The 26131-nt window shown below is 38.0% G+C and overlaps 1 protein-coding gene across 2 annotated transcripts in view; it reads right to left on the reverse strand.

Annotated features, from left to right (window-relative positions):
- LDB3 (LIM domain binding 3) overlaps positions 1–26131 on the reverse strand; it is a 200262-nt gene that overhangs the window by 27069 nt on the left and 147062 nt on the right. The window contains exons 12-15 of one of the 2 annotated variants that reach the window (XM_043518915.1): positions 21811–21981; positions 19772–19879; positions 11361–11408; positions 6609–6748 (exon numbers count right to left, since the gene is read on the reverse strand). In XM_043518915.1, coding sequence (XP_043374850.1) covers positions 6609–6748; positions 11361–11408; positions 19772–19879; positions 21811–21981 — 467 coding nt within the window. The remainder of the gene's footprint in view (positions 1–6608; positions 6749–11360; positions 11409–19771; positions 19880–21810; positions 21982–26131) is intronic. The other variant, XM_043518916.1, reaches the window with a different exon arrangement.

The raw sequence follows: 26131 nt of genomic DNA on the forward strand, positions 1-26131 counted from the left end.
AATTCACCTTTGATTTTTATTTATTTCACTAGCCTTCAGATCTCCAACTCTTGGTGCCATTACAAGAAGTACTAGATTGAACATATAAAATGTAAAATTCACAAAATGTGCCAACAGACTGACCCAACTAACCCATATCCTGTTAAAAAAACAACTCTTATAATGAGAAAAGGAGTACTTGTGGCACCTTAGAGACTAACAAATTTATTTGAGCATAAGCTTTCGTGAGCTACAGCTCACTTCATCGGATGCATTCAGTGGAAAATACAGTGGGGAGATTTATATACACAGAGAACATGAAACAATGGGTGTTACCATACACACTGTAAGGAGAGTGATCACTTAAGATGAGCTATTACCAGCAGGAGAGCGGGGGGGGCGAGGGGGTAAGAAAACCTTTTGTAGTGATAATCAAGGTGGGTCATTTCCAGCAGTTGACAAGAACGTCTGAGGAACAGTGGGGGGTGGGAAATAAACATGGGGAAATAGTTAGTCACCTACTACAGGATAGGCCCAACAAAGAAAATAACAGAACACCACTAGCCATCACCTTCAGCCCCCAACTAAAACCTCCTCAACGCATCAAGGATCTACAACCTATTCTGAAGGACGACCCATCACTCTCACAGATCTTGGGAGACAGGCCAGTCCTTGCTTACAGACAGCCCCCCAACCTGAAGTAATTACTCACCAGCAACCACACACCACACAACAGAACCTCTAACCCAGGAACCTATCCTTGCAACAAAGCCCGTTGCCAACCGTGTCCATATATCTATTCAGGGGACACCATCATAGGGCCTAATCACATCAGCCACACTATCAGAGGCTTGTTCACCTGCACATCTACCAATGTAATATATGCCATCATGTGCCAGCAATGCCCCTTTGCCATGTACATTGGTCAAACTGGACAGTCTCTACATAAAAGAATAAATGGACACAAATCAGACGTCAAGAATTATAACATTCAAAAACCAGTCGGAGAACACTTCAATCTCTCTGGTCACTCGATTACAGACCTAAAAGAGGCAATTCTTCAACAAAAAAACTTCAAAAACAGACTCCAACAAGAGACTGCTGAATTGGAATTAATTTGCAAACTAGATACAATTAACTTAGGCTTGAATAAAGACTAGGAGTGGATGGGTCATTACACAAAGTAAAACTATTTCCCCATGTTTATTCCCCCCCACCACCACCCCACTGTTCCTCAGACATTCTTGTCAACTGCTGGAAATGGCCCATCTTGATTATCACTACAAAAGGTTTTCTTACCCCCTCGCCCCCCCCCCGCTCTCCTGCTGGTAATAGCTCATCTTAAGTGATCACTCTCCTTACAGTGTGTATGGCAACACCCATTGTTTCATGTTCTCTGTGTATATAAATCTCCCCACCGTATTTTCCACTGAATACATCTGATGAAGTGAGCTGTAGCTCACGAAAGCTTATGCTCAAATAAATTTGTTAGTCTCTAAGGTGCCACAAGTACTCCTTTTCTTTTTGCGAATACAGACTAACACGGCTGCTACTCTGAACTCTTATAATGATTCAGTCACTCTACTTTTAAAACACCCTGCGCCTCTCCAATAACACAAAAGAAAGGATAAGCTTTGTTATTTTCTCTGATGTATGGAAATGGGGAAACTACTCATATAACCATTATTACGAAAAGTTGAGTCCTTGCCTCCACAGGACTTAGCCAATTCTCACCCTCCTACTCACATTCAGGGTCGCAGTTAGGCCCAACAAACAACTTTCTGATGGGGAAAAAAAAAAAAAAAAGACTAGCTTCCAAAATAGCAGAGCCTAGCTCCGTTTATTTAGGCACAGATACTTTTACTCTCTTAGACCCTATAGTGATCTGTGCACTGATCTATGCATTTGTTCTGCATGTTCTGAATTTAAAATACCACCAGAAAGAAACTAACAAACGCAATTACCATGTGAGGTTTTTTTGATCTGATGCATCATTATTGATAAAAGAAAAGGAGTACTTGTGGCACCTTAGAGACTAACAAATTTATTAGATGCATCCGATGAAGTGAGCTATAGCTCACGAAAGCTTATGCTCTAATAAATTTGTTAGTCTCTAAGGTGCCACAAGTACTCCTTTTCTTTTTGCGAATACAGACTAACACAGCTGCTACTCTGAAACCTATCATTATTGATAGTTGTCATAGTAGTTTTCTACTAGCAAACACAATTTATTAGTAGTAGTATTAATCATTTACATTGTGCTAGCATCTGGAGGCCTCATGCAGGTCAGGGCCCCATTGTTCTAGGTACTCTACAAATATCTGGTAAATGAGAATGCCGCTCCAAAGAACTTACTTGACACTGTCCTCACACTTACACTCAGGAAGATACAGTTCCTGCCCTGGAGAGTTTACAGCCTTAGGCCTAGATCCTGAAAACACTTACACATGAGTAATTTTACACATGTGAGTAATTCTATTTGATCAAAGGAGTTAAAAGGAAAGATCTCCTTTATCTTTTACTGTTCTCAATTATCTCACTGCTTTGTGGAATAAAAGATTGCCCTATAAATTGCTCTGTACACCCAAGTACTGTCCTAGTCTAAAAAACCACAGATGAAAGAGAGAGAGCTAGGTATTTCCTGCCACCTAGTGGCATTCATAGAGAACAACAATCCTCACTTGTGAAAGGGATGATGATATTAGAAAAAATGATTTCTGTTCAACACCAGGAGATGTGCAAAGTATGCTTTTTCCCAGAGGCACCAAACAAGGCAATCATCTAGCAGCATAACAGCGCTTTGAGGGATTAGCATGGATTAGTGGCCACCCCTCTGGTTTGAAGTACAGCCTCTTATTAGTAATGACCCACATGAGCCAGATCCTCAGCTGATTTAAATTGGTGTAGTTCCATTGTAATCAATTTACACCAGCTGAGGATCTCGTCCCATGCTTTCTTTCTGAAAAACAGCCTCCGTCATCTTCCACAACCATGCAGATGGCAGGCTTGTAGAAACCTTCTTGGGTTCGGTTTTCTAGGGAGAGATTATATATATTGTAACACTGATGGGTATTTTGATCTGAGGGTAATTGCTGATAATAGTCTCTTAGGCCCCAATTCAGCAAAGTGTAAAAGCACAAGCCTAACTTTAAATACATGAATAGTCCCATTGACTTCAAAGGCATTAGTCACATGCTTGAAGTTAGACAGGTTTTATGGAACCTTGATGAATCAGAGCCTTAACATACACATAATTAAATAGACTCCCAAAGGCACCCAGAGGTTGGGATGGGCACACTTTTGTTTAGAGTACTAGGAATCTGAATAAATACATTACAAAAACTAGAAAATGCCTTACGGTATGAACAGACACAATTAATAGTTAGATATTTTAAAAGTGAATCTCACACTTTGGAAAGGTGTTGGACTAACAACTCAGAGAAATGAACTCATATTTATCCTTGGTACAGCCTTAGTACTGTCAGCTGATAGTGCAAGCTTCCTCACATTGCCATCGATGTAATCCTTTTTTGAGCTAGTGAGACCACTTCTACAGGACAAAGAATAGTTCAGATGTGATACCTATTCAGTCTATAGCTGCTCATTACAACCAATTGAGCTGATGGTTTTGGTAGCATATATATCTTTATTCTAAGAACTGGACTAAGAGCAGAAGTTCATTCCACACAGGAAAAAAGATCTGTCCTGACTTTTGGCTCTACGGTAATATAAATTACTAGAAGCAAAGTGGACAGATGTCTCAATGTAACCATCACAATCCTGGGTTGCCTATTTATGTAATGCCCTGGCATCCTAACTGCCCTCACAATGCCAATTATCTTTAGTTTTCTTTATTCTAGAATCTCAACCATTGCAGCTGAGGAGGTGAAATATTGTCACACACTGGTTTGTTGCTTCTTTTTTTTTGCAGAAGAAACTTATGACAAGGGTGAGATTTGGAATACTGTGGTATCAGCTAAAAGGCTGCAAGTGGCTGATAGGCATGAATGAACAAATAACTCCCTCCAAACACCTAATCTTCCTCAAGGGACTGGGATCTCCCAATGCCTCAGTGAGCTGCAAATTCTGATAACAGTCTCCACTGTCTCACCATTGCATGCAGTGGACTGTAGAAAATGAAGCCAGAGAACCAAGTCGCTACAATGGGAGCGTGGCTCTGTAAATTAGAAGACTTTTACCTCTGAAGAATGAAGCTCAGGTTGCATTTAGATGACATGAGAGAAATGGATTTAGTAATCTCAAGTCTGGTCCTTGAATAGCTGTACATATTGCTCAGAAATGGAATAGCAATACATACTGCAGGCTAGGTATGCACTGGCAAAGTTTTGAGGGGAAATTTCCACTATGCCTAATGGCATTATATGACAGCTGGCTTTAAATCAGTACTGTAGATCCATCACTTCCATAAACACCACAGAGCTGTTTTCTCAACCCCCATTCTAAGCAATAAATTCCTTGTTGAACAGTCCAGGTCTCCTGCCTGTAGTGTCACTTTATATCCAGAAATGTAGTCTCCAGTTGCTACCACATTAAGTAGCAGCAATATGTTGTAGAGTGACTACAATAAATGGCCTTTGGTCTAAACGCTATTATTTTCTAACACATATGTTAAATACAATCTCTCCTGCATCTGAAACCTTTTCGGGGGGGGGGGGTTTGATTCATAATTGATTAAAATATCTCCTTGTGATTGTTCTCAAGCTCCTGTCAGTGGAGGGTGCTTTCTGCTGGGGTTACCACAATTTGCATTTTCCTCTTTTTCTCTCTAACATATATTATGAATGTTCTGAATGTCGGCTCTGAATTCTTCCTGCCCTCTGGGGGACACTATGCTCCTGTAGTACCCATGGAATAATATACATGGAAAATATGAAGATTTGAAATAAGTACATTGTGTCCAGAGACACATGCAGGGCTTGATTTTTAAAGTGCGCATTTTAAGTCTGCAATTAGGGGCAATGATGCATAAAGACAGCTATCTGCAGAATTGCAAAAATAGTGCCCAGGGCAATGGAAAATAAAGGCATCCCTCTGCCCAACTGTACACCTAATTTAGGGCCCAAATCCTGCCTGCAATGGCTTCTGAAACTCATTTACTTTAATGAAAGTCCTGAGTACTCAGGGTTTGCAGGATTAGGTCCATCAGGACTTTAACTGAGCACCCAGTCTATCATCAGATATACCAGAGGTGTTTTAGGTATCCTCTTCTCTGTGCACTCATCTGTTTTATGGGAATAGATTCACTCTTCCTTTAAAAAATGAATGGGGCCTTGTTCTCCTTTGCGGGACAGCAGTAACTCCCACTGGCTTCAATAGGAGTTATTCCTATCCAGTGGTGAGAGAATATGGACTGGCATATGTAACTAAATACAAAATTAGTAGAAGTTTAAAGCTTTATTGTTAATGATGTTGAGACCAATGATGCAATAGTTCCTTTAAATAGCCTAAAATATGTCAGATATTAGCTGGGTTATGTCACATCTATACCTCCCAATGAGAGCTTTTTGCCTCTCTTTCCTCTTAATTTAAGATTCCTTCTCTTCTCTCTCAGAACTTTAGAATGGATGACAACACTGGACTCTTGGGATTTATAGGCAGATTTGGCAGCTTTTTCTTATTTACTTGGACTGCAAGATGTAAATCATCCTTGAAGCGCTCTTGCCAAGAGTACAGTACGTTTATTTGTTAACTGAATTAAGCATGTTACTGGAATGAACAGGGATAGAATTTTTTTTATTGGTAAGTATGTTTAAATTTTTATGTCCTTATGGTTTAATTTGTGCAATCTGGGTTACACATATTTGGTCATAGTTGGTTTTGGAGGTTTGTGGTTGATTTGCTCCACTTGTAACACATTAATACAAAGGAAATTTAAACAAGAGTTAACACATTTTCTAATCACAGGTTTCAGAGTAGCAGCCGTGTTAGTCTGTATTCGCAAAAAGAAAAGGAGTACCGGTGGCACCTTGGTGCCACCGGTACTCCTTTTTTTTTTGCACATTTTCTAAATAAGTTTATAATCAAATATACCCCCCTCACTAATTGGATTTGCAGGGCAAAACATTGCAAACAAAGTGCTTTTCAAGAATACATCATTCCTTACACGTGGAAGTAAGTTTGAGAAGCTCGATTTATGGCCTTACTTATTTTGCAAATATACTCACACAATTTAATAGATTGTCATACCTTAAGCCATCTCTCATTTGTTTCACTAACACATTTAGGTGCACAGAGGGTCTAGCATTCTTAAACCCTATTATCAATATTCAAGTACACATAAGTTCCCTTGTTGCTTAGTGGGTGCACAGCTTGTGGTTTGCAGATGCATTTCAGATGCCTCCTACCGGGAAATTTAGATCACTCCGGCTTCTTGTTAACCCCCCTCCTTTCTCCTTCCCCAAGTCCCTTTCCTCTGACAGTGTCTTCTAAGCAGAATACAAACTCAACTTAATTCAGAAGTCACAATATTAGGGTGGGTTTGAAATTAGCTAATTTCTAACATGGCCAACAGAAATTGGTCCTTTGTGTATAAAAAGGCCTTGCATTTTCTGCATAAAAAGTTACTGGATATTAGTATGGACGCTTTCACCTTTTTGAAATCACCTTACCTGGTTGGTAGACAGAGGGCCTTATGCTAGCAGTAGTGACAACTCTTGGTTTTGGAGCAGGAACTGGACTTTCACTGTAGCCTGAGGAAGGAGCGGTACCCTGGAAAACCGGTGTTGATGTATAGGACTGGCCCGTACCTCTAAAAGCAAAGCAAAGCTGTGAGCAATTTCTAGACATCAAGAGCTGCAGATTAAGAAATCAAGAGATTTGTCAACTTCCATACCACCCCACCAGGGATGCTTTAATGGCACAGAGAGAAGAATGTGAGATTCATTAGCCTTTTTGGTCACTATAGGTGATGAAGGCAGCCAGTACAGCCCCTATCACTGGCATTTTAATAACTGCTTTAAAAACAAATTTAATGAGGAAAAAGAGCCTGCTGTCAGTGTGTCTTTAACATTGGCACCTTTACAGAATGAATCCCTTTGGTTGGAAAAACTAGCCAAATAGAGGATGTAATCAATCTCTAGTTTTGAGTGTGATCAACTGCAGGAAGATCCCATTTAGGAGGGGTTGATCATTTCAGATGTCAGGACTAGGCATCTGAAAATGAGATTCTTGGTCCATTTGCCTAGTGCCTACAAAGAGGCTTCTCCTGGTCTCATTGAAATCAGTGGGAGTTTTGCTACTGATTTAAATGGGAGCAAAATCAAACACAATTCAGTGATTTATACTAGTGCTATGAGAACTGGTAACCCACCTCTTTTCAGTGAGACCAAGCACTTGGCCTTTAGAAAGCAGGGAGAAAAATATATCTGATCTCTGAAACTAGCCCCTTTCCAGGTCTAGGATGAGATTATAATCTATTCATTAATTTTTCTAACGTTTAAGTTTGGAGACTCCCAAAAGCCTCTGATTCGCAGTTACATGATCTCTCCCCTATGCTACTGGATTGAGAAACTCTTTGAAGGATTCCAAATAGCAGCAGTGAGGGATTTCAATGAGGAAAGTCACCCCTGGGGAGTTTATCTCCACACATAGGTGCTGGAACTAGGGGTGCTGCCACACCCCCTGGCTTGAAGTGGTTTCCATCACATACAGGATTTACAGTTTGGTTCAATGGCTCTCAGCACCTCTATAAAAATTGTTCCAGCACCCATGTCTCCAGCACTTTCTTATGGTTCAGGTGATGAACCTGAGGGTATGTCTACACTTACCAGGGATCGATGCTGCTGTGATCAATACAGCGGGGGTCAATTTAGCGGGTCTAGTGAAGACCTGCTAAATCGACCACAGAGAGCTCTCTGGTCAACTCCGGTACTCCACTGGAATGAGAGGAGTAAGGTAAGTTGACAGGAGAGCATCTCCCATTGACGCAGCGCAATGTAGACACCGCAGTAAGTCAACCTACGCTATATCGACTCCAGCTACGTAACTGGAGTAGCGTAACTTAGGTCAACTTACCCCAGTAGTGTAGCCAAGGCCTCAGTTTAATAGTAAACCACAGCATTATTTGCAGCTTGGATTTACTGATCTTCACACTTGCAACCTTTTTACTTTAATTAAATGAGTTGAATGCAATTTAGTCTGGAGGACTGAGCACTGGACTTGAAGCAATATCCACTTACCTCAGAGAGATCTTGTGAGGCATACATTAATTAAATATTGCAATGTCCTACCAGTATACTGGGATATAAGATTAATTTTTATTAGAACAGCCAGTGAAATAAGTGGGAATAAGAATTTCTGGTTCCCAGGCCTATGTTTAATCCATCTCCTTGATCATGCTGTTTTTAAGAAACATATAAAATGTTTGATGACCACAAAAGTAGATACATTTCACTGAAGAACATTTTTCATGGCAAATATATTACCCTACTCAACTTATGCTATAAAACCAGATTGTCAAAAGTGTGGATGCAGCACAAATTCAGATACATTCACAAAATACCTTAATTTTGTACATGCACCCAACCTCTAATGTTAATATTTAAATCAGTTGTTAACATGTGGATTAGTGTGCACGCACATAAGTACATACACACCCATACTTTTTTGTGGTCTTGAATGTTGCACAAGTGTAGGTTTTGGAGATTTATTTTATTAGGTGCTTTTAAAGGGAAACAGGATGCTAGGGGAGAGATATCTGAGCCATGGGAATCAGTGAGAGGAACAGATGAAACCAGCTACTTTTCCTCCTTCCCTGCTCACACTGCAGTTGCAGAGGAGTGTCTCCAGGGGAAGGGCAGAGCTTGTGCTTGGTTTCAGTGGCTTGTCTTCAATTGTTTCACAGAATAACAGCTCTCACACAACTTCAGTGGTTCTTTGATTTTGCAGCCCCTAGAGCTCACTCTAACATAGGGTGACTTCTCTGGTTTAGGTGCAAAAGTTCAGGGATGCTCCTGAGATCTCAGAAGGAGTCCTAAGAGCTACAGTCGTACCAGAAGGATCTACAGCTGTCTGCTTGCAAATATTCAGCTTTATCTACTCAAGCAATTTGGTCATCTGGAGATGATTTCCCTGCTCTACCCCAGACTATGCCTGCTAAACAGTGTTTACAAAAAGGGCTGCTGCCCACTCCACTTCTCACATAGTTCTTCCAGATGCTCTATCAGATTACTTGGCCACGTACATGGTACTCCAATCACCTAGCTCTAGCTCTCCTTCCCCTCTGCTTAGCAAGCAGCCTCCACACAGGTAAAGAGCCCTTGCTCCTCTATGTACTGTGGAAGAGGAAACAGGCTGCAGACTCTCCAGTTTATTCAAGCCCCAATTCTACAACTACCAGAGAGTCAGGGATCAGATTAGACAGAAAACTTGCCTTGGGAAGGGGTAAAGAGGAAAACAAAGGAAAAGAAGAAGCAAAAGAGGAGAACAGGCAGAAGTCAGCAGATGTTGAGGTTTATGCTCTGCAGCAAGCACCACAATCCATACAGGAAGAGTAATTAAACCCTTGCTGGGGCTAAACAGTTCACTTGCTTTCCTCAACACCATGCTTGCTTTACAAACTCCTTTTTTCCTTCAGTCCCACTATTTCATTGAGCCTCACATGGGAAGGATCCCCTAAGGCCTAGTTCAGACTCTTATCCACATGTGCTGCAGGATTTAGGGGTTCTGACCATTGAGGCCTTGTCTACACTAGAAAGGTTTTCACAGTAAACATAAAAGGGTATAGATATCCTCACAAACCCTCCTATTGGAGACACAATTTATACTGGAAAAAAAAGACAGCTTTTGCCCATCTAGCTTATACCAGTTCTCTGAATAAAATAAGAAATAAGACTTCCCCTCCCCGAAATTACTGTGTTTACACATTCCTAGCTATGCCAACATAACTTAAGTGTAAACATGGCCTGAATTTGGTTTCATTGTGCCATGGAGAATATGAGGCACTGATTTTGACAAACTATTCTCATGAGTTTGAGTTTACTGTGGACTCTGCTATATTGTGCCACAATTCTGTAACTATGAAAGCTGCTCTCAACAACATAGAATCAAAATTCATGAAATTGTTTGCATTTACAGTTATTTCCTGTTGCTGTCCCCTCTTAAGTGTCTTATGCATATAGCTGCCAGATGCACTGAACTTCAGTTGGAGAATACTGAGAACTCACACAGAATCATTGCTCTTTTTTGTATTCCGGACAGAATGACTAAAAAAACCCAACCTAAATACCTTACAAACAGTGTCCATTTAATCCAATACTGACACCAATTTTTTGAAATGTAAGAGCTTGTGGGACTCTGTTTCAGTGGCAACCTGAGGTTACTGGAAACAACTCAGTAATAGATTTGGCCATATGTGATGATTTCAAAAGTTGATAGTGTATGTTTTACCCAATCTGAAGATCTTTCATTACTTTAAGCCTTATTATTCAAAGGGAAAACAGTTACACAAGAAACAGTGCAACATACTTACTTTTAAAGAATCTGATCAACACTTGCTGTGTACAATAGGATATTATAAATTACATTTATTATAACACCATATCTGAAATTCTAGTGTATCTGCCATTGCTGAGTATGTTCTTGTCTCATACACCTGAGTTCATTGGTAAAGAGCCTTTTTAGGACTCTAAATTTGCAAAATGCATTAAGAAATCTCAGACAGGTTACTGATGTTTAGATCATCATGCAGAAAAATAACTGCTTGTTTGTTACTCATGTATTTCTCAATAGCACTTTAAAACACAGCCCTTGATTTCCTTGTACTTCTAGGAAACTGGTGTCTGCTAAAAAGAGAATCAGTTGGGAATAAATAAAAAAATTGTCTCCAAACAAACAAAAAACAACAGCACCACTGAGTTCAATAACCAACTATGGAACTGTTTATGAAGACAAACAAAGTGAGGATGCAGATTAGATTTAGTGATGGAGAGGAAAAGACTCCTGTAAGAGAGAAATAAAGCATTGAGCTACATCATTAAGGGTTTTAGTGAAGCTAAATCAGCTTTGGAAAGATTTACCAGCTGTAATTTCTGCCGCAGAAAGTAAATAGTGGTTAAGCAGGTGACAAAAGATATCCTGAGGACTGAAGATGGTTTAATGGAACAGTAAAATGATAACATCTCTGAAAGGCACTGAAAGTGCCCAATCTTAACCGAATGGATCTGTAACAGACAACAACATGTGAGAGGCAATGAATTAAATACTACCTTTAAAAACTATTAGTCATCAGGAAAAGGAGAGAGGAGACATTTTTAATAAGATCACTTTTAGGTTAATATTTCACTAGAAGTCTACTAGTAGCATTGAAGTGGTGTGTTAAATACTTTTAATGTGTAGTAGCTGCAAAAGATAATATTTTATACCTCTTTTTTGACTGGTAGCTGATGGAGGTGGAAGAATGCCGGTTGAAGCTAAAATAAGACAAAAGTTTGTGTTTTTATGCAAAAGAAAATGTCATTTGAAATTGAGAACCAAATATATCAGGATAATTAGGGCATCTTATCCTACAATGAGTTCCTTATGAAAAGGAAGTACATACTATATTCAATAAGCAATATATTGAGGCATGTTAAAGTACATGACATGCACTACTTTTCATCTGAGTTATAAAAACAATGTTTTACTGTTATTGAGCCAAAACCTGCTCATCTTATTCAGACTAGAAATCACACTACAGCCTTAATAAGGTGAGGACAATTTGATTCATCGACTAAAATGCCCAATAAATCACTAGCTTTATACATTGGTGTTGATTTTTTAGTTGTAGGATTTTAGTTTTGCAATTACAGACAGTTTGCTTTGACATTCACTAAATACTAACACAAAGAAAAAAGGTACATTTGCTTTGTTTCAGTGTCCACAAAACTGGATACTCCTAAGTAAGTTGCACAAAATCTTAGTAATATGAACCTTGAATTGAAACATCACTTCTTAACTTGGGAGCTCAGCTCCACCTTAATTGTGGTGAGGCAAACAGCTGTCCCATAATAAAGACAAGTGACAATGTAAATGAAACCACAGCATCAAGCTATTACTCCCAACATTTCCCTGGTTATTTTCAACTCTGCGCTTTTCCCTAGTTATTTTCAACCCAGACTGCATTTTTCGGTTGGTGGAACTGTAAAGGATAAAAATAAAGGGATCAGGCTACAGAGATAACACTTAAAAGTCTACGGACAATTTGATCTTGTGAAATGATGGATGTATTTTTACAAAATGTTAAAAAATGAATGACAACAGATTTGTCCATCAGATTCATGTCAAAGTCAAGCTATATATTACGCGTGAAATCCTAAATCGGTTAAAATCAATAGGAGTTCTACAACTGTCTTCAGTGGGGCCAAAATTTTCACCCTATGTCTTTACAATGTTATTGAACTTTAGTTATTTAGTATTTAGTTAGCTATGCTTTAAACCTTGTGAGATAGGCTGTGAAAGAGTCAGGTTAACATTACAGGCTTTAAAGTAAGGGGACAATATGATTAATCAATTATTAATGACAGGCTCCAAAAATAATTCTGTAATCTCTTCCTGTGAAACTATTTCTTGGGGAACACGGTGTGTTTTAACTGAAGGGAAATCATTAAAGAAACTGACCTACCTCTCTTAGATCAGATTTCATTAGTTAGGAACATTGATTAAGAAGTTCCATGCTGCCACACACATCTTGGGAGATTTGTTTTAAGTATCCAGGGAAAATCCATTGGACTGGATTAGGCATCATGGAGAAATCTCCCTCCCTTTGTAGCTGAGTAATTTTGTGCAAGAAGTTGAGGAGAAGGCTCTTCTAAGAGAAACTAAGCCTGTCCCAGATTTAAGGTGAAAAATTCTATTAAACCAGTGGAAAGGACTAGATCGTCCCACAACAGCAGCAGCAAAGATATTACTGCCAGCAACTTCTTTCTCCCCTGAAGTTTTAGAGCAAAGATTTTTAAAAATGGGTGCCTAAAGTTGGTTTACTAGGTCCATATTTTAGGACCTAAATAAATTGCCTTGTTTTTAAATGAAAGCTGCTAGATGTTCAGTATTTTGAAAGATCAGGCTACTTATCTAGGTGCCAAAATGTGGATTTAGGAGTCCAATTATAGGCACCCATTTAAAAAAAATCTTTGGCATGCTCCTGAATGGACAGTTTATAACAAAAGGAACAAGAAGGTTTCTGTGTAAAGAGAAAGAATCCAACTCCAGCTACAATTCAGCCCTCTGACCACTGGTATGGAGCTTTACCCCTTCAGAGTCCTCTTTACCTGTAACTATAAGGAAACTAATTTTATACAGTTCATTGAGGTCCCTTCAATCTCCAGACCTGCTGCATTACTGCACCTTGTACATCTATGGGAGATCTAACCTGGGAGTGAATCCCTTGCCTGCTGATAACAATATGAGGCCTTAGAAACTTGTCACCTCTTGCTGTTCCATTTTGAGTGCAAATTAAGATTTCAGGGCACTAACATATCCAACCTCTTAGTGTAGCCCTCCTTGGGTCCCCTGTCTTGGGCTCAGATAATTGATTGTGGCAAGCTGTAATTCTGAATATGCTAATTTAAATAATTATTCTTTTCAATGTTCAGTTGTTTTTTAGATAGGGTGAGAGGGGTATCATAGTCCAGGATGCTACTGAGAAGCAGAAAGAGGTAGTTAAGTGGTAAGGGAGTTTATACGTGCTCAAGGCAAACTTGATTGCTCTCATTTACTGATTAAGTTCCCAACCTTCAAACTGCTACATGCACCAGCAGACATTTTTGCCTACCTAGAATTCAGTGGGGCTGCACATGAGTACCTGTGCATATCTATTTGGAGGAACAAGGATTAAGAGTGCTTCCTAAGTCTAAATGAAAAGTCATGTGAATAGAAGGGAAATGAAAAAGGATCAAATAAAACACACTAATAAGTTTATAGTTAAAGGTTGAATTAGCTATGCAATTAATGTGATCAAAATGGTGTCTAGATCTTTAATTACTAATTAGTTGTTGCTATATATTATTATGTTAAAATCTTATGTAGTTAGCATGTGATTTGTAGTTTTGAGAGTGGTTAACTATCATTTTCAAAATGGATACAATTCATTTTGAACCAGAATATATTACTCAAAAAGTTAATTGTGCAACTAAAGATTATGGAAAGTACCATGGAAAGTGGAAGACATCTGACAGTTACCTGTCTGTCAGAGTAACTGTTACACAGATATTAATGACAGAAAAATTCACTTATCATATTTCAAATTGAAAAATATCCTTGCTGGGATTTACAAAATGTTAGTCTTATTTCAGGGATCTACACAAAGGAGTAGTTGCAGTTTCTTGATAATCTATCTTTTAAAAAGTATATACACACAATCAGCTAAAGAGCCATTATGTGAAAACCCACTTTTATTCTTCCTGAAAATCCTAATTTCAGGAATTTTACATGACAATCTATAAATTTAATGTTCAGTTTTTTAAAAGTTCTTAAACAGCTATTATTTAGATAATCCCCTATTTTAAAACCCTGTTAGTGCATATATACAAGATAGGAAGTAATGTAGAAGAGCTAACACTGCTGCCATCATAGTCTTCTAGGAGGATATTTTTCTTTTATTATTTAGTTTTTATTAGTCTGATTTTTTTTAAACACTACACTTTAAAAACCCTCCTGCACATAAGTCAATGAGAGTTTTGTCTAAGTAAGATTGGCAGGATCAGACCCAAGGAATTTAACACACTAACACTGTTGTATTTAGATACCAAAATCGGAAACCAACAAAAACAAACAAACAAACAAACAAAAGCTAAAAACTACCACTATTGTACCTGAACCCATACATTGAGATAGGAGGGGGTCTTAGATCAGTGTGTTCTCATTCCAATGTACGCTGGCACACTGCCAAAACTCAGAAACCCAAGTTAAAGACAATGTGTCATCCTTCAACACTTTGATCTCTGACACAAGTTAACATTATGCACACAAAGTGGGCCTGATTCTCCTCTCACATACACCAGTAACTGTAACTCCATCAGACGTCAGTGGACTTACTGCTGGTTTGCACAAGTGTGAGAGGCCCCTGATGCTTTGGTTTGGTTTGTTGAGACCGACAATACTGACAGTGAAGTTGATTCCAAAACACTATCGGACAAGCAAATGTGGATAAATTAAAAAGTGAAATAACAAAATAATAACATTATGATAACAAGCAGCCTATCACTGTATACTTGTACACATGTCTAGCATTAATGCGACAAAATGTAAAAAGAAAGAAAAAGCTACAGTTAGTAATGACATTTCAAGAGAAACTATTACATTTTGATTTGGGAGTTTCTCAGCAAATTGTGTAATGCTAATTGAGCCCAAGAATTTACAGCTTTCTGATTTATCCTGTGCTTTCACTCCAGAGCATGATACTGTTTAGGAGCATAACTTTATTGGACTGATTGCTACTTAAAAATAAATCAGGAAGATGGCAAAATAATAAAGCATTCATAGGAAAAACTGAAGTTAAAAAAGATAATTGTCTGCAGTGCAACTACTCCAAGGATCTTATACAAGGGATAGAGTGCTGTCATCCAGTGACCAGACATTTAGAATGGACACAGGTAATTAACAGCATCTCATCCTGTTCAGTATCCGTTAGAGGTCCTTATTGGCTAAGGCAGGCAGTTTCATAATCATAAAAACAAATTCTGAAGCGATTTTAACCAGTTCCTTAAACAGGAGAACTGACAGTTTTAAAGCTTGATGTCTTCTTTCTCTTCCCTACATCAGTAACCTAGAAATAGAAATCAACAATGCACAACAAATCTGTCTTTTAGCCCAAGTCAACCAGTAGACATGCATTTCTTACTTAAGGTTAGGCAATAAAAACAAACTGGTGACGTTACAAACTGAGCCCAGAAAAAGAAACATAAAAAGTATTTGTGGTTTTATTTTTCTCCCTTCCCACAATGTTGTTCATTTCCATTTAGATGAGATCCGTCATTATTTTCTTGGAGGAAAAGAGCTGGCACCAGTTTGTATGGAATCTATAGTTGGCCTCATAAGCAGTTAATATACCCTGGAAGTAAGTAACTTTTCTAGGATTGTGTGTACACACAGTCACCAAATTTGCCCTCAATTATACCAGGCTAATGCAGTTACATAGATGTAAATGAGAGAAGAATTTGGACCACAGTCAAGAAAACACACATCAGATAATTTTTGTCTCTCCGGATTTTATATTCAGGTGACGCTCCCTTAGTTTTATTCATGAAGAGCAACTGGCCCATCCAACTAAGTCTGATTGCAGAATTCAGCTCTGGGATTTTATAGACAACAGACTAGACTTGCATTGCTTTTCAATGAATGAATCCCTCACTTGGAAGAAACAATTAACAGAGAACCTTGGGAACTGGGTTGTTCTGTAACTCCTACCTGGATCATTCCACCCTTCCCTGTCTTATCCATACTTCAGTAGATACTGTGCCTGAGATAAGACTGTGGGGTCAGTCTATGTGGGTAGTTTTAAGAAATCACTGACGTGCTATAAAAAATTGTTGTGACAAAATCTTTCTGAAGCCATCACATTTTTTCTGGATTTCTTTCCCTCTCATTCTGATGGATTTATCAGTGACCGTATACACAAACAGAAGTTTTATATCCTACCTCTCTCTCACTGCTGAGTGATGCCTCACAGCCCAGCAGTTGTGACAACATAATGAGTTCTCTGGCAGTTAAATGTCAATGTCAGAAGCACTGGATTGTGGCATCGCTGAACAAATCAGACAGCAGGGAGAAGCTGAGTATAAAGGAGATAGCTTCGGTTTATGAACAAACAATCTTAATAATCAGCTATGTTAATAAAATAAATGCTCCTCGGAACAAGCTGAAATTTGCATTATGAAATTTTAGAAAGTTACTACATGGCTAAATGTTGGAAGGATCAGGCGCTAAGACCACAAATATTTGGAAACAGACCAATATATTTTTTCTTTGAATGGAATAAAAAGTATCAAAATAGTGGGACAGGTGTAATCCCTGGTGTAAAACCAGTAACTTTAATGGGATGAACATTGTCCAAAGTATCTAAAACAATTAGATGGAACAAACTTTCAGAATGCTACATATGGATGTAGCCTCACAACTACCTAGTACTCCTGCAGTTAAATCCATGCTCAGGATATGGAGAAAAATGAATCCCTAACTCTCCAGGTGAGTAGTCTGCAAAAGGAAAAATGCACTGATAGTTTTGCTGTATATTGTAATGATTCCCTACCCTAGAATGATTTAGAGAGGGCCTGAGATATTGTGCACAACAAATGTAAAAATAAACTCAAAGGAGAATTCTTTGGAACCAATGTGCAGTTTCCACTCCAATTACCTCTGCTGTGGACTAACAATGAAATGAGCAATTGCTTCTAAGCTGCTATTTGCTACTTGCTGCAAGCAGCTTCTGAGCATCTATTGTTCCACACAATCACTATTCTAATCTGTTTCTGCTTTCTTTGCCTTACTATGGGAAGCTGAATAGACTTGCACATTTAGGAGTCTCTTCATTTATCCATGTCCAAGTGATTTTACATCCGTAACTCCCATTAGAGCCAAAAGGAATCACGCATGCAAATCCCCTTTATAACCATGTTAACAAGAAAGAAAGAAAGAAAGAAAGAAAGAAAGAAAGAAAGAAAGAAAGAAAGAAAGAAAGAAAGAAAGAAAGAAAGAAAAGGAGTACTTGTGGCACCTTAGAGACTAACAAATTTATTTGAGCATAAGCTTTCGTGAGCTACATCTCACTTCATCGGATGCATTTGGTGGAAAATACATTCCCCATAATAGCAATCTGGAAGGCTTGGAATACAGACTGACAAAATTTTGATGCAAATTCCCTGGCTTGCAAGAGTAAGTGCCAGGACTCACATTTGTTTACAATTTTTGTTCTGATCTATGGATAAGGTTTAATTACAAACAGAAAGAAATACTTCCCATGAGCTTACATGTCAGCTAGGACCACGTCCTCAAAAGAAATAGCTTTTGATGCCTAACTATATGTAGTATTTTTTTCCCCAAGCAAGTAAGAGATCTTCTTTGGTAATTACATTTTTTTTTATCAATCTCAATGATCCCAGACCCCATTCTCAAACAAATAAATTCTAGTTAAAATCAGCATTCAATTGAACAAGATAGCCCCAGCACCATTTACAAGTGTAACCAAACATAGAGTCGGATGCAAATGCAGTAAAAGAATTCTTTTGGAAAACATTGAGCACCCACCCTTTGAAAATAAAGCCTCAACGATGTCTCAAGTTGGACACCCAAAAGTAATGGAGGCACCCAAAATCACCGGTCACTTTTAAAAATACACACAGAAAGCTAAAAATCAACACTTATCTGAATACATGTAAAACTGTTTAGTGAAGTGGTGTAATGTCAATAAGAGGACCCCTTCCAAGATACTGAAGGTCTTATGGCAAGATTTTCCACTCCTGGCAACATCTGGCTTCTCAGTGAATTCCCCTAGCAATTATTTTGCTGTACTTTATATATATATATAAAATTAATCCAGTGACCCATTAACTTTACATAAAGTGAAAATGTATGTAGCAGATTAACACATCAATCAGTTGTTCACTTCTCTACATGATCCTTGAGTTCTTACAGCTCTGGTTGCTTTTATTTATTGATTTATTTATTGATTTATTTGCAATGCCCTTGGTTGCAGATTTGACCTAGGATCTTACTCTGTTTTTAGAAGTTAATGGGGAAAATTTGAATTCAATTCAAGTGCCCAATGAGACAAATTCATCTCTGGTGCATTTTCACTGAAGTCAGTGGAATTACACCAAGAATGAATTTGGCCTAGTTTGTTTTAGCTTGCTGAATATGGGAATTATAGAATCAGATGGGGTGCTTAGTGCGCATATTTACATTCCAGAACCAATAACGATTTTCCATCCCATAGCTCTTTCAATTCCGCATTGTTGATAGAGAAATGACAACATATTGAAAGGTTTGAGATATGCTTGTGTGGTCACTTATATTTTCTATAATACAAGATTTTTATATATAAAATTTCCCCAGATTTAGCCTTCAAACCTGTGTGCTCTTTTCACTGCAAACAATGCCCTGAGGTGATTTCTGTCTGTTTTATGCTGAGGTAAAGCACACTTGGATCATTATTACCTCAACTACATTACTGACTGACTCAGTCTCTCTCATCATCATCATCTAATTGTGCTCAAATAAATAAATCTTAAAATCCATTGCCTTCTCTACTGTTCCATTAAATGTAAATGCTCCATAGCAACTAGGAAAGCCTGGCAGAAAGCATTATGGTAGTATTCTTTGTTTCTAGTGATAACTATTTCTAACTTTTCTCCCACCAGTGATCTGTCATTAGTTAATCATTGTTTAAAATACAATAAAAGTAGGTCTGATGAACCTTTAAAAACGGGGTCAGCTGGTCACATTATGATCCAAATTTTTCACCAAGTAAAACACAGTTTGGGTTGCCAACTCTCTTAATTAGACAAACACCACACAAACAAACAAATTTGAATCTGACATACAACTAGCTGTCTTAGTTCTGAGAACATTTTTTAGTCATATACTTTAAACCTAATACTTGAAAGATCAAGGTTTTCTTTTAGCTTGGTTTTAATTCAGATAACATCAAAACAAACAGGCTGCTCCATGGAGTAAATTTTACTTCTCAATGTTCTCTCCCAAGCCAATCTTTTAAGAAGTTAGGAACCTCAAACTGGAGTGAATAATGAAGAGTGAAAACAATCTAACTAAAAAGAAAAATGAGAGGTGTTTGCAAAAATACCTATACTGAGCAGAGATAGCAGATGAAACAGTGGAAGCTGCTAGTGACATGTTCTTGGACCCAAGGAAAGGTTTAGGCTGTGACAGAGAGCTGGGGCCTGCAAGCACTCTGCAGAGGACACAGTAAAAGCATGAAAGCATGTACAAAAGAATGTTACAAGGAGAGCTAGAGTGACATCTCAGAACTGAGCCACGTATGAGTTCAAGTATAAGACAACCACTCTATAGTTACCAGCAACACATGTATTTTCTATGGAATACATCTGCCAACCTACAGTATAGCACAACCAAGCACATTCCTACAGAAGACAAAACACATAAGTTACAGAAAAAATATTAAAACAGGACTCTTTGGATAGCTCAGAAAGGTGGTAGTTCAGACAAGTATTTTGTTTGAAGGCATACATTTTTACCCTATAAGGACCATTATATTTGAATCAGAAGTCAAGACAAACATTTCAATATTCAGCTAATGCCAGAGTAAAGAGCACAAGGGTCTTATGGTCATTTTTGTTGTGATCAATCCCAAAAGGTTGTTTATATTCTTACCTATATGGTGTAGGGATTTGCTTTTTCAGGAATGTGTTATACACTCCATTGTCTTCGTGCAGCAGTTTAAGTAAAGATATACCGAGGGCTAAAATTATTTAAAGAATTATTGTACGTGAAATGCTTCTCAAGCAATGATGTTATCAATATAATTATGAAAATAGAGTGTAGTACTTTGCTTTGTTTCCCTCTGCTGGCTGGATGTCTGGCTCTATGGCATCAGAACAAAGATACAGAGTCAAACAAAAAGTATTTTGAAAGAAATTTGAGATATTAGTAGCTAAAAAAGTCAGTATTCATAAATATTTTTCAAGTGTCTTGGTGAGAGAATATCAGGTAAAAAAAAAAAGCTTTAGAACAGAAAGAACATTTCCTACCAAATTATGCAATTTTAAGATACTGTAGGTTACATTTTGAGCCTCTATTATTTGAGAGTAGTTCATATTATTGAAGGGGAGACTTTGTTCCTGGCCACTTAAAGTGGGCTAAAATGTGCAAGGTAAATGATTTTCAAAGCTTTTAGGAGCAAAAACTGTAAAAGAGAAAAGAAAAAAGGTACAACGTGAATTCATTCTTATTCTTTTGACAATTATTATGTAAATGGCAACATCATAAACTTCACCCATTTTTCCCACAGTCTGAGGAGTCTGTTCACCCTAGATATACATGTATAATTCTCAGTATTATACAGCAATTATGAATACTCAGTGAAGTGAGAATAGACTCTGAATTACTATCTTTGTTCCTTTTTAAATCCTGTGTTAATTGTATAGTAAAATCTTATTAGAAAAAACACAGTTAAATAGAAATGAATCAATTTAGTGCCTTTATAGAGAAGTCAACCACCAAATGAATGGATCTACTGACATCCTGTATATGGCACATCCCATAATACTGAGGTCATTCACACAACTGTAAATATCAAAAATCTTACTATACACAGTGTGTTATCACCCAAACTGTTAAACTGCGTTTTGCATTTTCTTCTTTGAACTTCTAAAGGATGTTGTCACTGTTTAGGTATATTAAAATCCAGATGGATCTTTGTATTAGCTTGCCTAATTTATTAACCTGTTTATTTCTTGATAATTTTAACACTGCTGTAATGCAACGTAAAGGATTTTCACTCACAATTTAAATTGTGAAACTTTGGTGTCCTCACTACTGGCGACAAAACAGTTCTATTTTTAACATCAGATTTTCTTTTTTGAAAATGTAAATTATATTCCTCACTTGCAAGGATATTTGATTAATTTTGTCTGAGATCAGTTTGCATCTTGCAATTTCCTTGCAAACAAAAATTCAACACTTCAACAACAAACAACTTCAGAATACATAAAACTAGGCAACATATTTTCCCGATATTCTGCAAACTTGGATAAAGTTCCGCCCACCAACTCCCATGTGTACACACACACACACACACTCACAGCACTTCTAAAACACCAAACAGGGAGACATTTGCAAAAAGACAATGCAAAAAAGCATTACCTTTGGAAAGAGGAAGAGAAGGAATCTTGTACTACAGAGATAGGAGTGGCTGATGGTGGTGTCATCTGATTGGATGTGTTTTGAGTAGCAGTAGCAGGCTGATTGGCTGAAGCAACTGGTACAGGAACAGAGGCAGAGCTGGTAGACACTGGCACATGCTCAACAGGGGTACTAATTAGAGTTAAATTAAATAAAACAAGAAGCATCTTAAAAAGGTGTACGTTTACTGTGTAAAGGTACAAAATCCACTGTGTTTGGCCCCAAAAGCTGCAAACAGAGTGGCAAGCTGTATTATTGGGGGAAAGCACAGATATGGCAGGTCAAAAGCACATTTGTTAAGCTTTTTCTGTAGCTGCATTAGGACTAAAATTAGGTTTAATGCTGAGTTCAATAATGTTCTCATTTTGGTGAAATTCATCCCACAGCACGTAAGGCCTTACTGCCCAATCCTGGTCCCACTGAATTAATGGCAAAAAAACTCCCAGAACGTGAGACTTAGGTGGTTGTGAAGAGGACTGCAAAAACCCTCAGTGCTAGGGTAAATTTCACTCAATTATGCATATGGTTAACTTCCGGATCAGAGATTACATTAGGTGGAAGCATTAAAAAAATTAGATTGATGAAAGGAAACCAGTTGTACAATATCGTCATAGGCCTGAATAAACAGAATTGCTACAAGTTACTGCTGTTCTGGATGTTACTGAGCAGGAACTATCGGGGTGTAATCTCCTCAGTGCAATGTGCAGGGTGGTGCAGTGCTAGGGAGCTAATTATGGCTCAGTCATTCTCTGCTCAGCACTCTTCATCCCACCAAAAGTTTGAGTAGCAAGCCACATCCCTGACATGCCCCACACCACTCCCAACAGCAGGGCTGAAAGAAGGGATGGGGCAGCATATGAGTTTGCTATACCACTCCTAAGACTGCTTGGGAGATAAAGTTAGTTTCTGTCCCTTTGTCACACAAGTGGAGCAGGAGCAGACCAGAGCAACCTATCTGCCCTTATCTGATGACAAAATAGGCTTGAAACCAAAACCGTATTTAACCTTTTTGAGTACAAAATATTGATTGTAACACTTTATTTAGGCACTTCTATGTCCCTCAGCACAATGATACCTGAACACCTCTCAGTTGTTAATGGATTTTATCCTCACAACAACTCTGTGAGGTGAGGAAGTGTTATCCTATTTTACAGATGGGAAATTGAAGCACAGTGTAGATTAACTGATTTGTACAAGGCTACACAAGAAGTTTGTGGCTCATCTGGGAATTGAACCTAAGTCTCCTGAGTCCCAGGCCATCGCCTGTTGATTAGACCATAGCCCAGCATGAATAGCACATGCTACATTGAGGAGGAACTCTCCAAGTCCTAGGCTGAAATGTTTTAATGATACATGTAAAAAACGGAAGGCAAATATGAATTTACTAGCCAGCTGCCAGTAAATGAAATAAACACACCTGAGTCATTTGGAACTATCCCATTTGAAAAGGAAACAGAATTCAAAAGAAAGAAATAGGAAAAAGAAACAGTCCCCATCTCTTTCTCTTTATATGTTGTATCTACCATTAGCTACAGAATTAATAAGCTAGTGAAAATATCCACCACATTGACAATTTAGGTTTTCAAATTTTTCCACAGAAATTTTCCAACCTTCGTACACTTATGCAAAACTCAGATCTAATCCTCATTGTTCTTGATGCCATATTTTAACATGCTGTGGATTCATTTGCCTCAGCCACTTTCCTAATACATTATGTATTATTTAAAGCATATAACACTGTAGCTGTACAATGCCCTGGCTTCCAAGTTATGAATGCAATACCATGTTTACAGATAAAAGAAAACACCATGTATTTGACTGTCTCTGCAAGCAGTGTGGTAGCTGCATTTCCTCTTTTTGGAATGGATATTACACCAAAGTGGAGATACTCTAAATTTTACTCTAATATCTTAGGTTTGGCAAATTTGCATAGACTGAAACCATGCCTCAAACAAAATGAGATTTACTGTATGTTTTTTCTTAAGAGGAAACACAAATGAAGAAGACAAAAACTATGGGTGAAATCCTGTTCCCACTATAGTCAATGGGAATTTTGCCACAGGCTTCACTGGGGTCAGGGTTTTACTCCATGGGTAATAAGCCTATGGTATGGTTATTCAATTTTTGTAGTGAATCTTTTAAATGTGAGCTGAAACACATACCCAATAATTAATCAAACAAAGGAACACTAAGAACTTATGTGGACATGTACCTGTGTGCAGGCAGGTTTGAGGCGGATGGGCATGTTATAGTAGATATAATAAAACTGAATGCAAGCACATTAAAATACATTATAAGGACATCAAACAATAATATTACATGTTTTTAAGGTTTCTTTACTTAGGCACTAGAAATCTAAAAGTCATATAGGCCTGAATCCCTCTCCTGCAACTACAGATCACTAGGATATACATTCATTATTCCAGAGAATAAGAAAATAGTTACACAAAGCATATATAAATAGTTAAGTCAGCAATGTGATCTTGCTACCTTTAACTTCTGTACTTTGGACCTAATACTTTGTTTACTTTTACCAGTAGAATCCAGAGTAACTTCACTATTTTTACTGGAATCACTCCAGATTTACCACAGTGTAATGACAGCAGAAATGGGTTGTTCCCTGTTTTATGAATGCTTGTAGTTATGTTGAACAATCAGTTTTTGCATTAACCCCTACAAAACCTTAGACTGGAAATACTGTCCCTACTAAAGGCAATGGGTGGTTTGCCATTGACTTCACCACAGCCAGGATTTCACCTTTTGTATCTGCAGGAGGAACATTCCATACACATAGAAGAGCAAGCTGTAGAAATATGTGGCGATTTAGCAAGTCTCTCTCTCTTTTTTGGGTAGAAATAATAATACTTAGCACGTATACAATGTCTGCAGCTTGAAAGCTCTTTATAAACATTAATTCTTAGAACTCTTTTTAGAAATAGGGAAACAAATCCAAAGGGAATTCTGCCCTCAGTTAATATGTTCAACCCACTGAATGGGTGTAACTTGGGGCAGAATTCAGAGTAACCAAAGACCACCATGAGAATCAGTGGCAGAGCCAGGAGGTTCCTAGCAGTTCTTCAGGTGTCTGATGATTGACTAGGAATGAAGCCACAGTTTATAAAATGAAACAGCTACCATATATCAGAGCATGAATAATAATTTTATGATTAAGTACCTTAAAGTGATTTACTGTTATTTCCTTCCTGGTTCTTCTCCAGTTCACTTTTAACCAACCACCCCATTCCAACAGTCTTTACAGTATTTTATATTTTAAGGGGATAATCAAAGGAAATGTAAGTTCTTAAATAGCTCAATATCCTTAATAAACTATAAAATGAAATGTTCAGCATGGTAAAGTTATGTGGATGAATATACACGCATGTACGTATATTCTGTTACCATTTTGATGTTCACTCATGAGAAGGAACACATTTCAGCAGAGGTTAAGCAGATGATAATGATTAACAACCACATTTAAAATACACACACAAACACACACCTAAAAATAAGTACAGATTACACTCCTTTACCTGAGAAGAGTCCTAGCCCTATGAAATTCCAAGTCTAAGAGTCTTGCAATAGTAACTAAAGAGCAGGTTATTAAAGCAGTAGTAGGGAAGATAAATCAAAATGTGCATTCAAAGAACTAATCTCTTCTATTGTAGTATATATTCATGATGGAATTGCTGGAGATTGCATTTATAGTAGAACACAACATGGATGTGTTTTGGACTTGCATTAGTAGAAAGAAGAGCTCTATTCAAATGCCAGCTGAGCATCCATTCAATAGAATGGGTTGCTGTTTCTGTGGAGATGGTTCCTATGTGACTGCCTGGTGGTAGAGGAAGCCATTAAGAAAGTCACTACAACAGGAAGCATATGAACTAAAAGCTGGTGAAATTTAATAGTACTTAGATATTTGCCTTTTAGGCAATGGGATTTTTCATATGAAAGAGTTAGAGAATGTTATTACAAAACCATACCAAAGCCACAAGCCAGGTCAGTTATGGAGTTACATGTTGCAGTGTACCTTTGATTATTGGATGAAGTAAGAGGGGCTTTCTGGCCAGTCCTGATGTAACTGGCTTCCCTTTGACTTGAACCCGTTCCAAACCTCACGGAACCCTTGGAGGCCACTGGCTTAGCTTTGTCAATGTTGGCATCCTTGGTGCGTGATTTAGGAGGATGCCAAACACTTGAGGTCACATACTGTGCCACATGATGAGAACCTGTAGGGCTGGGTAACAAAGATTAGAAGGGTATATGTGCATGAGATATATTT

This window comes from Dermochelys coriacea, chromosome 7, assembly GCF_009764565.3.
Source record: "Dermochelys coriacea isolate rDerCor1 chromosome 7, rDerCor1.pri.v4, whole genome shotgun sequence".
Taxonomy (NCBI): domain Eukaryota; kingdom Metazoa; phylum Chordata; order Testudines; family Dermochelyidae; genus Dermochelys; species Dermochelys coriacea.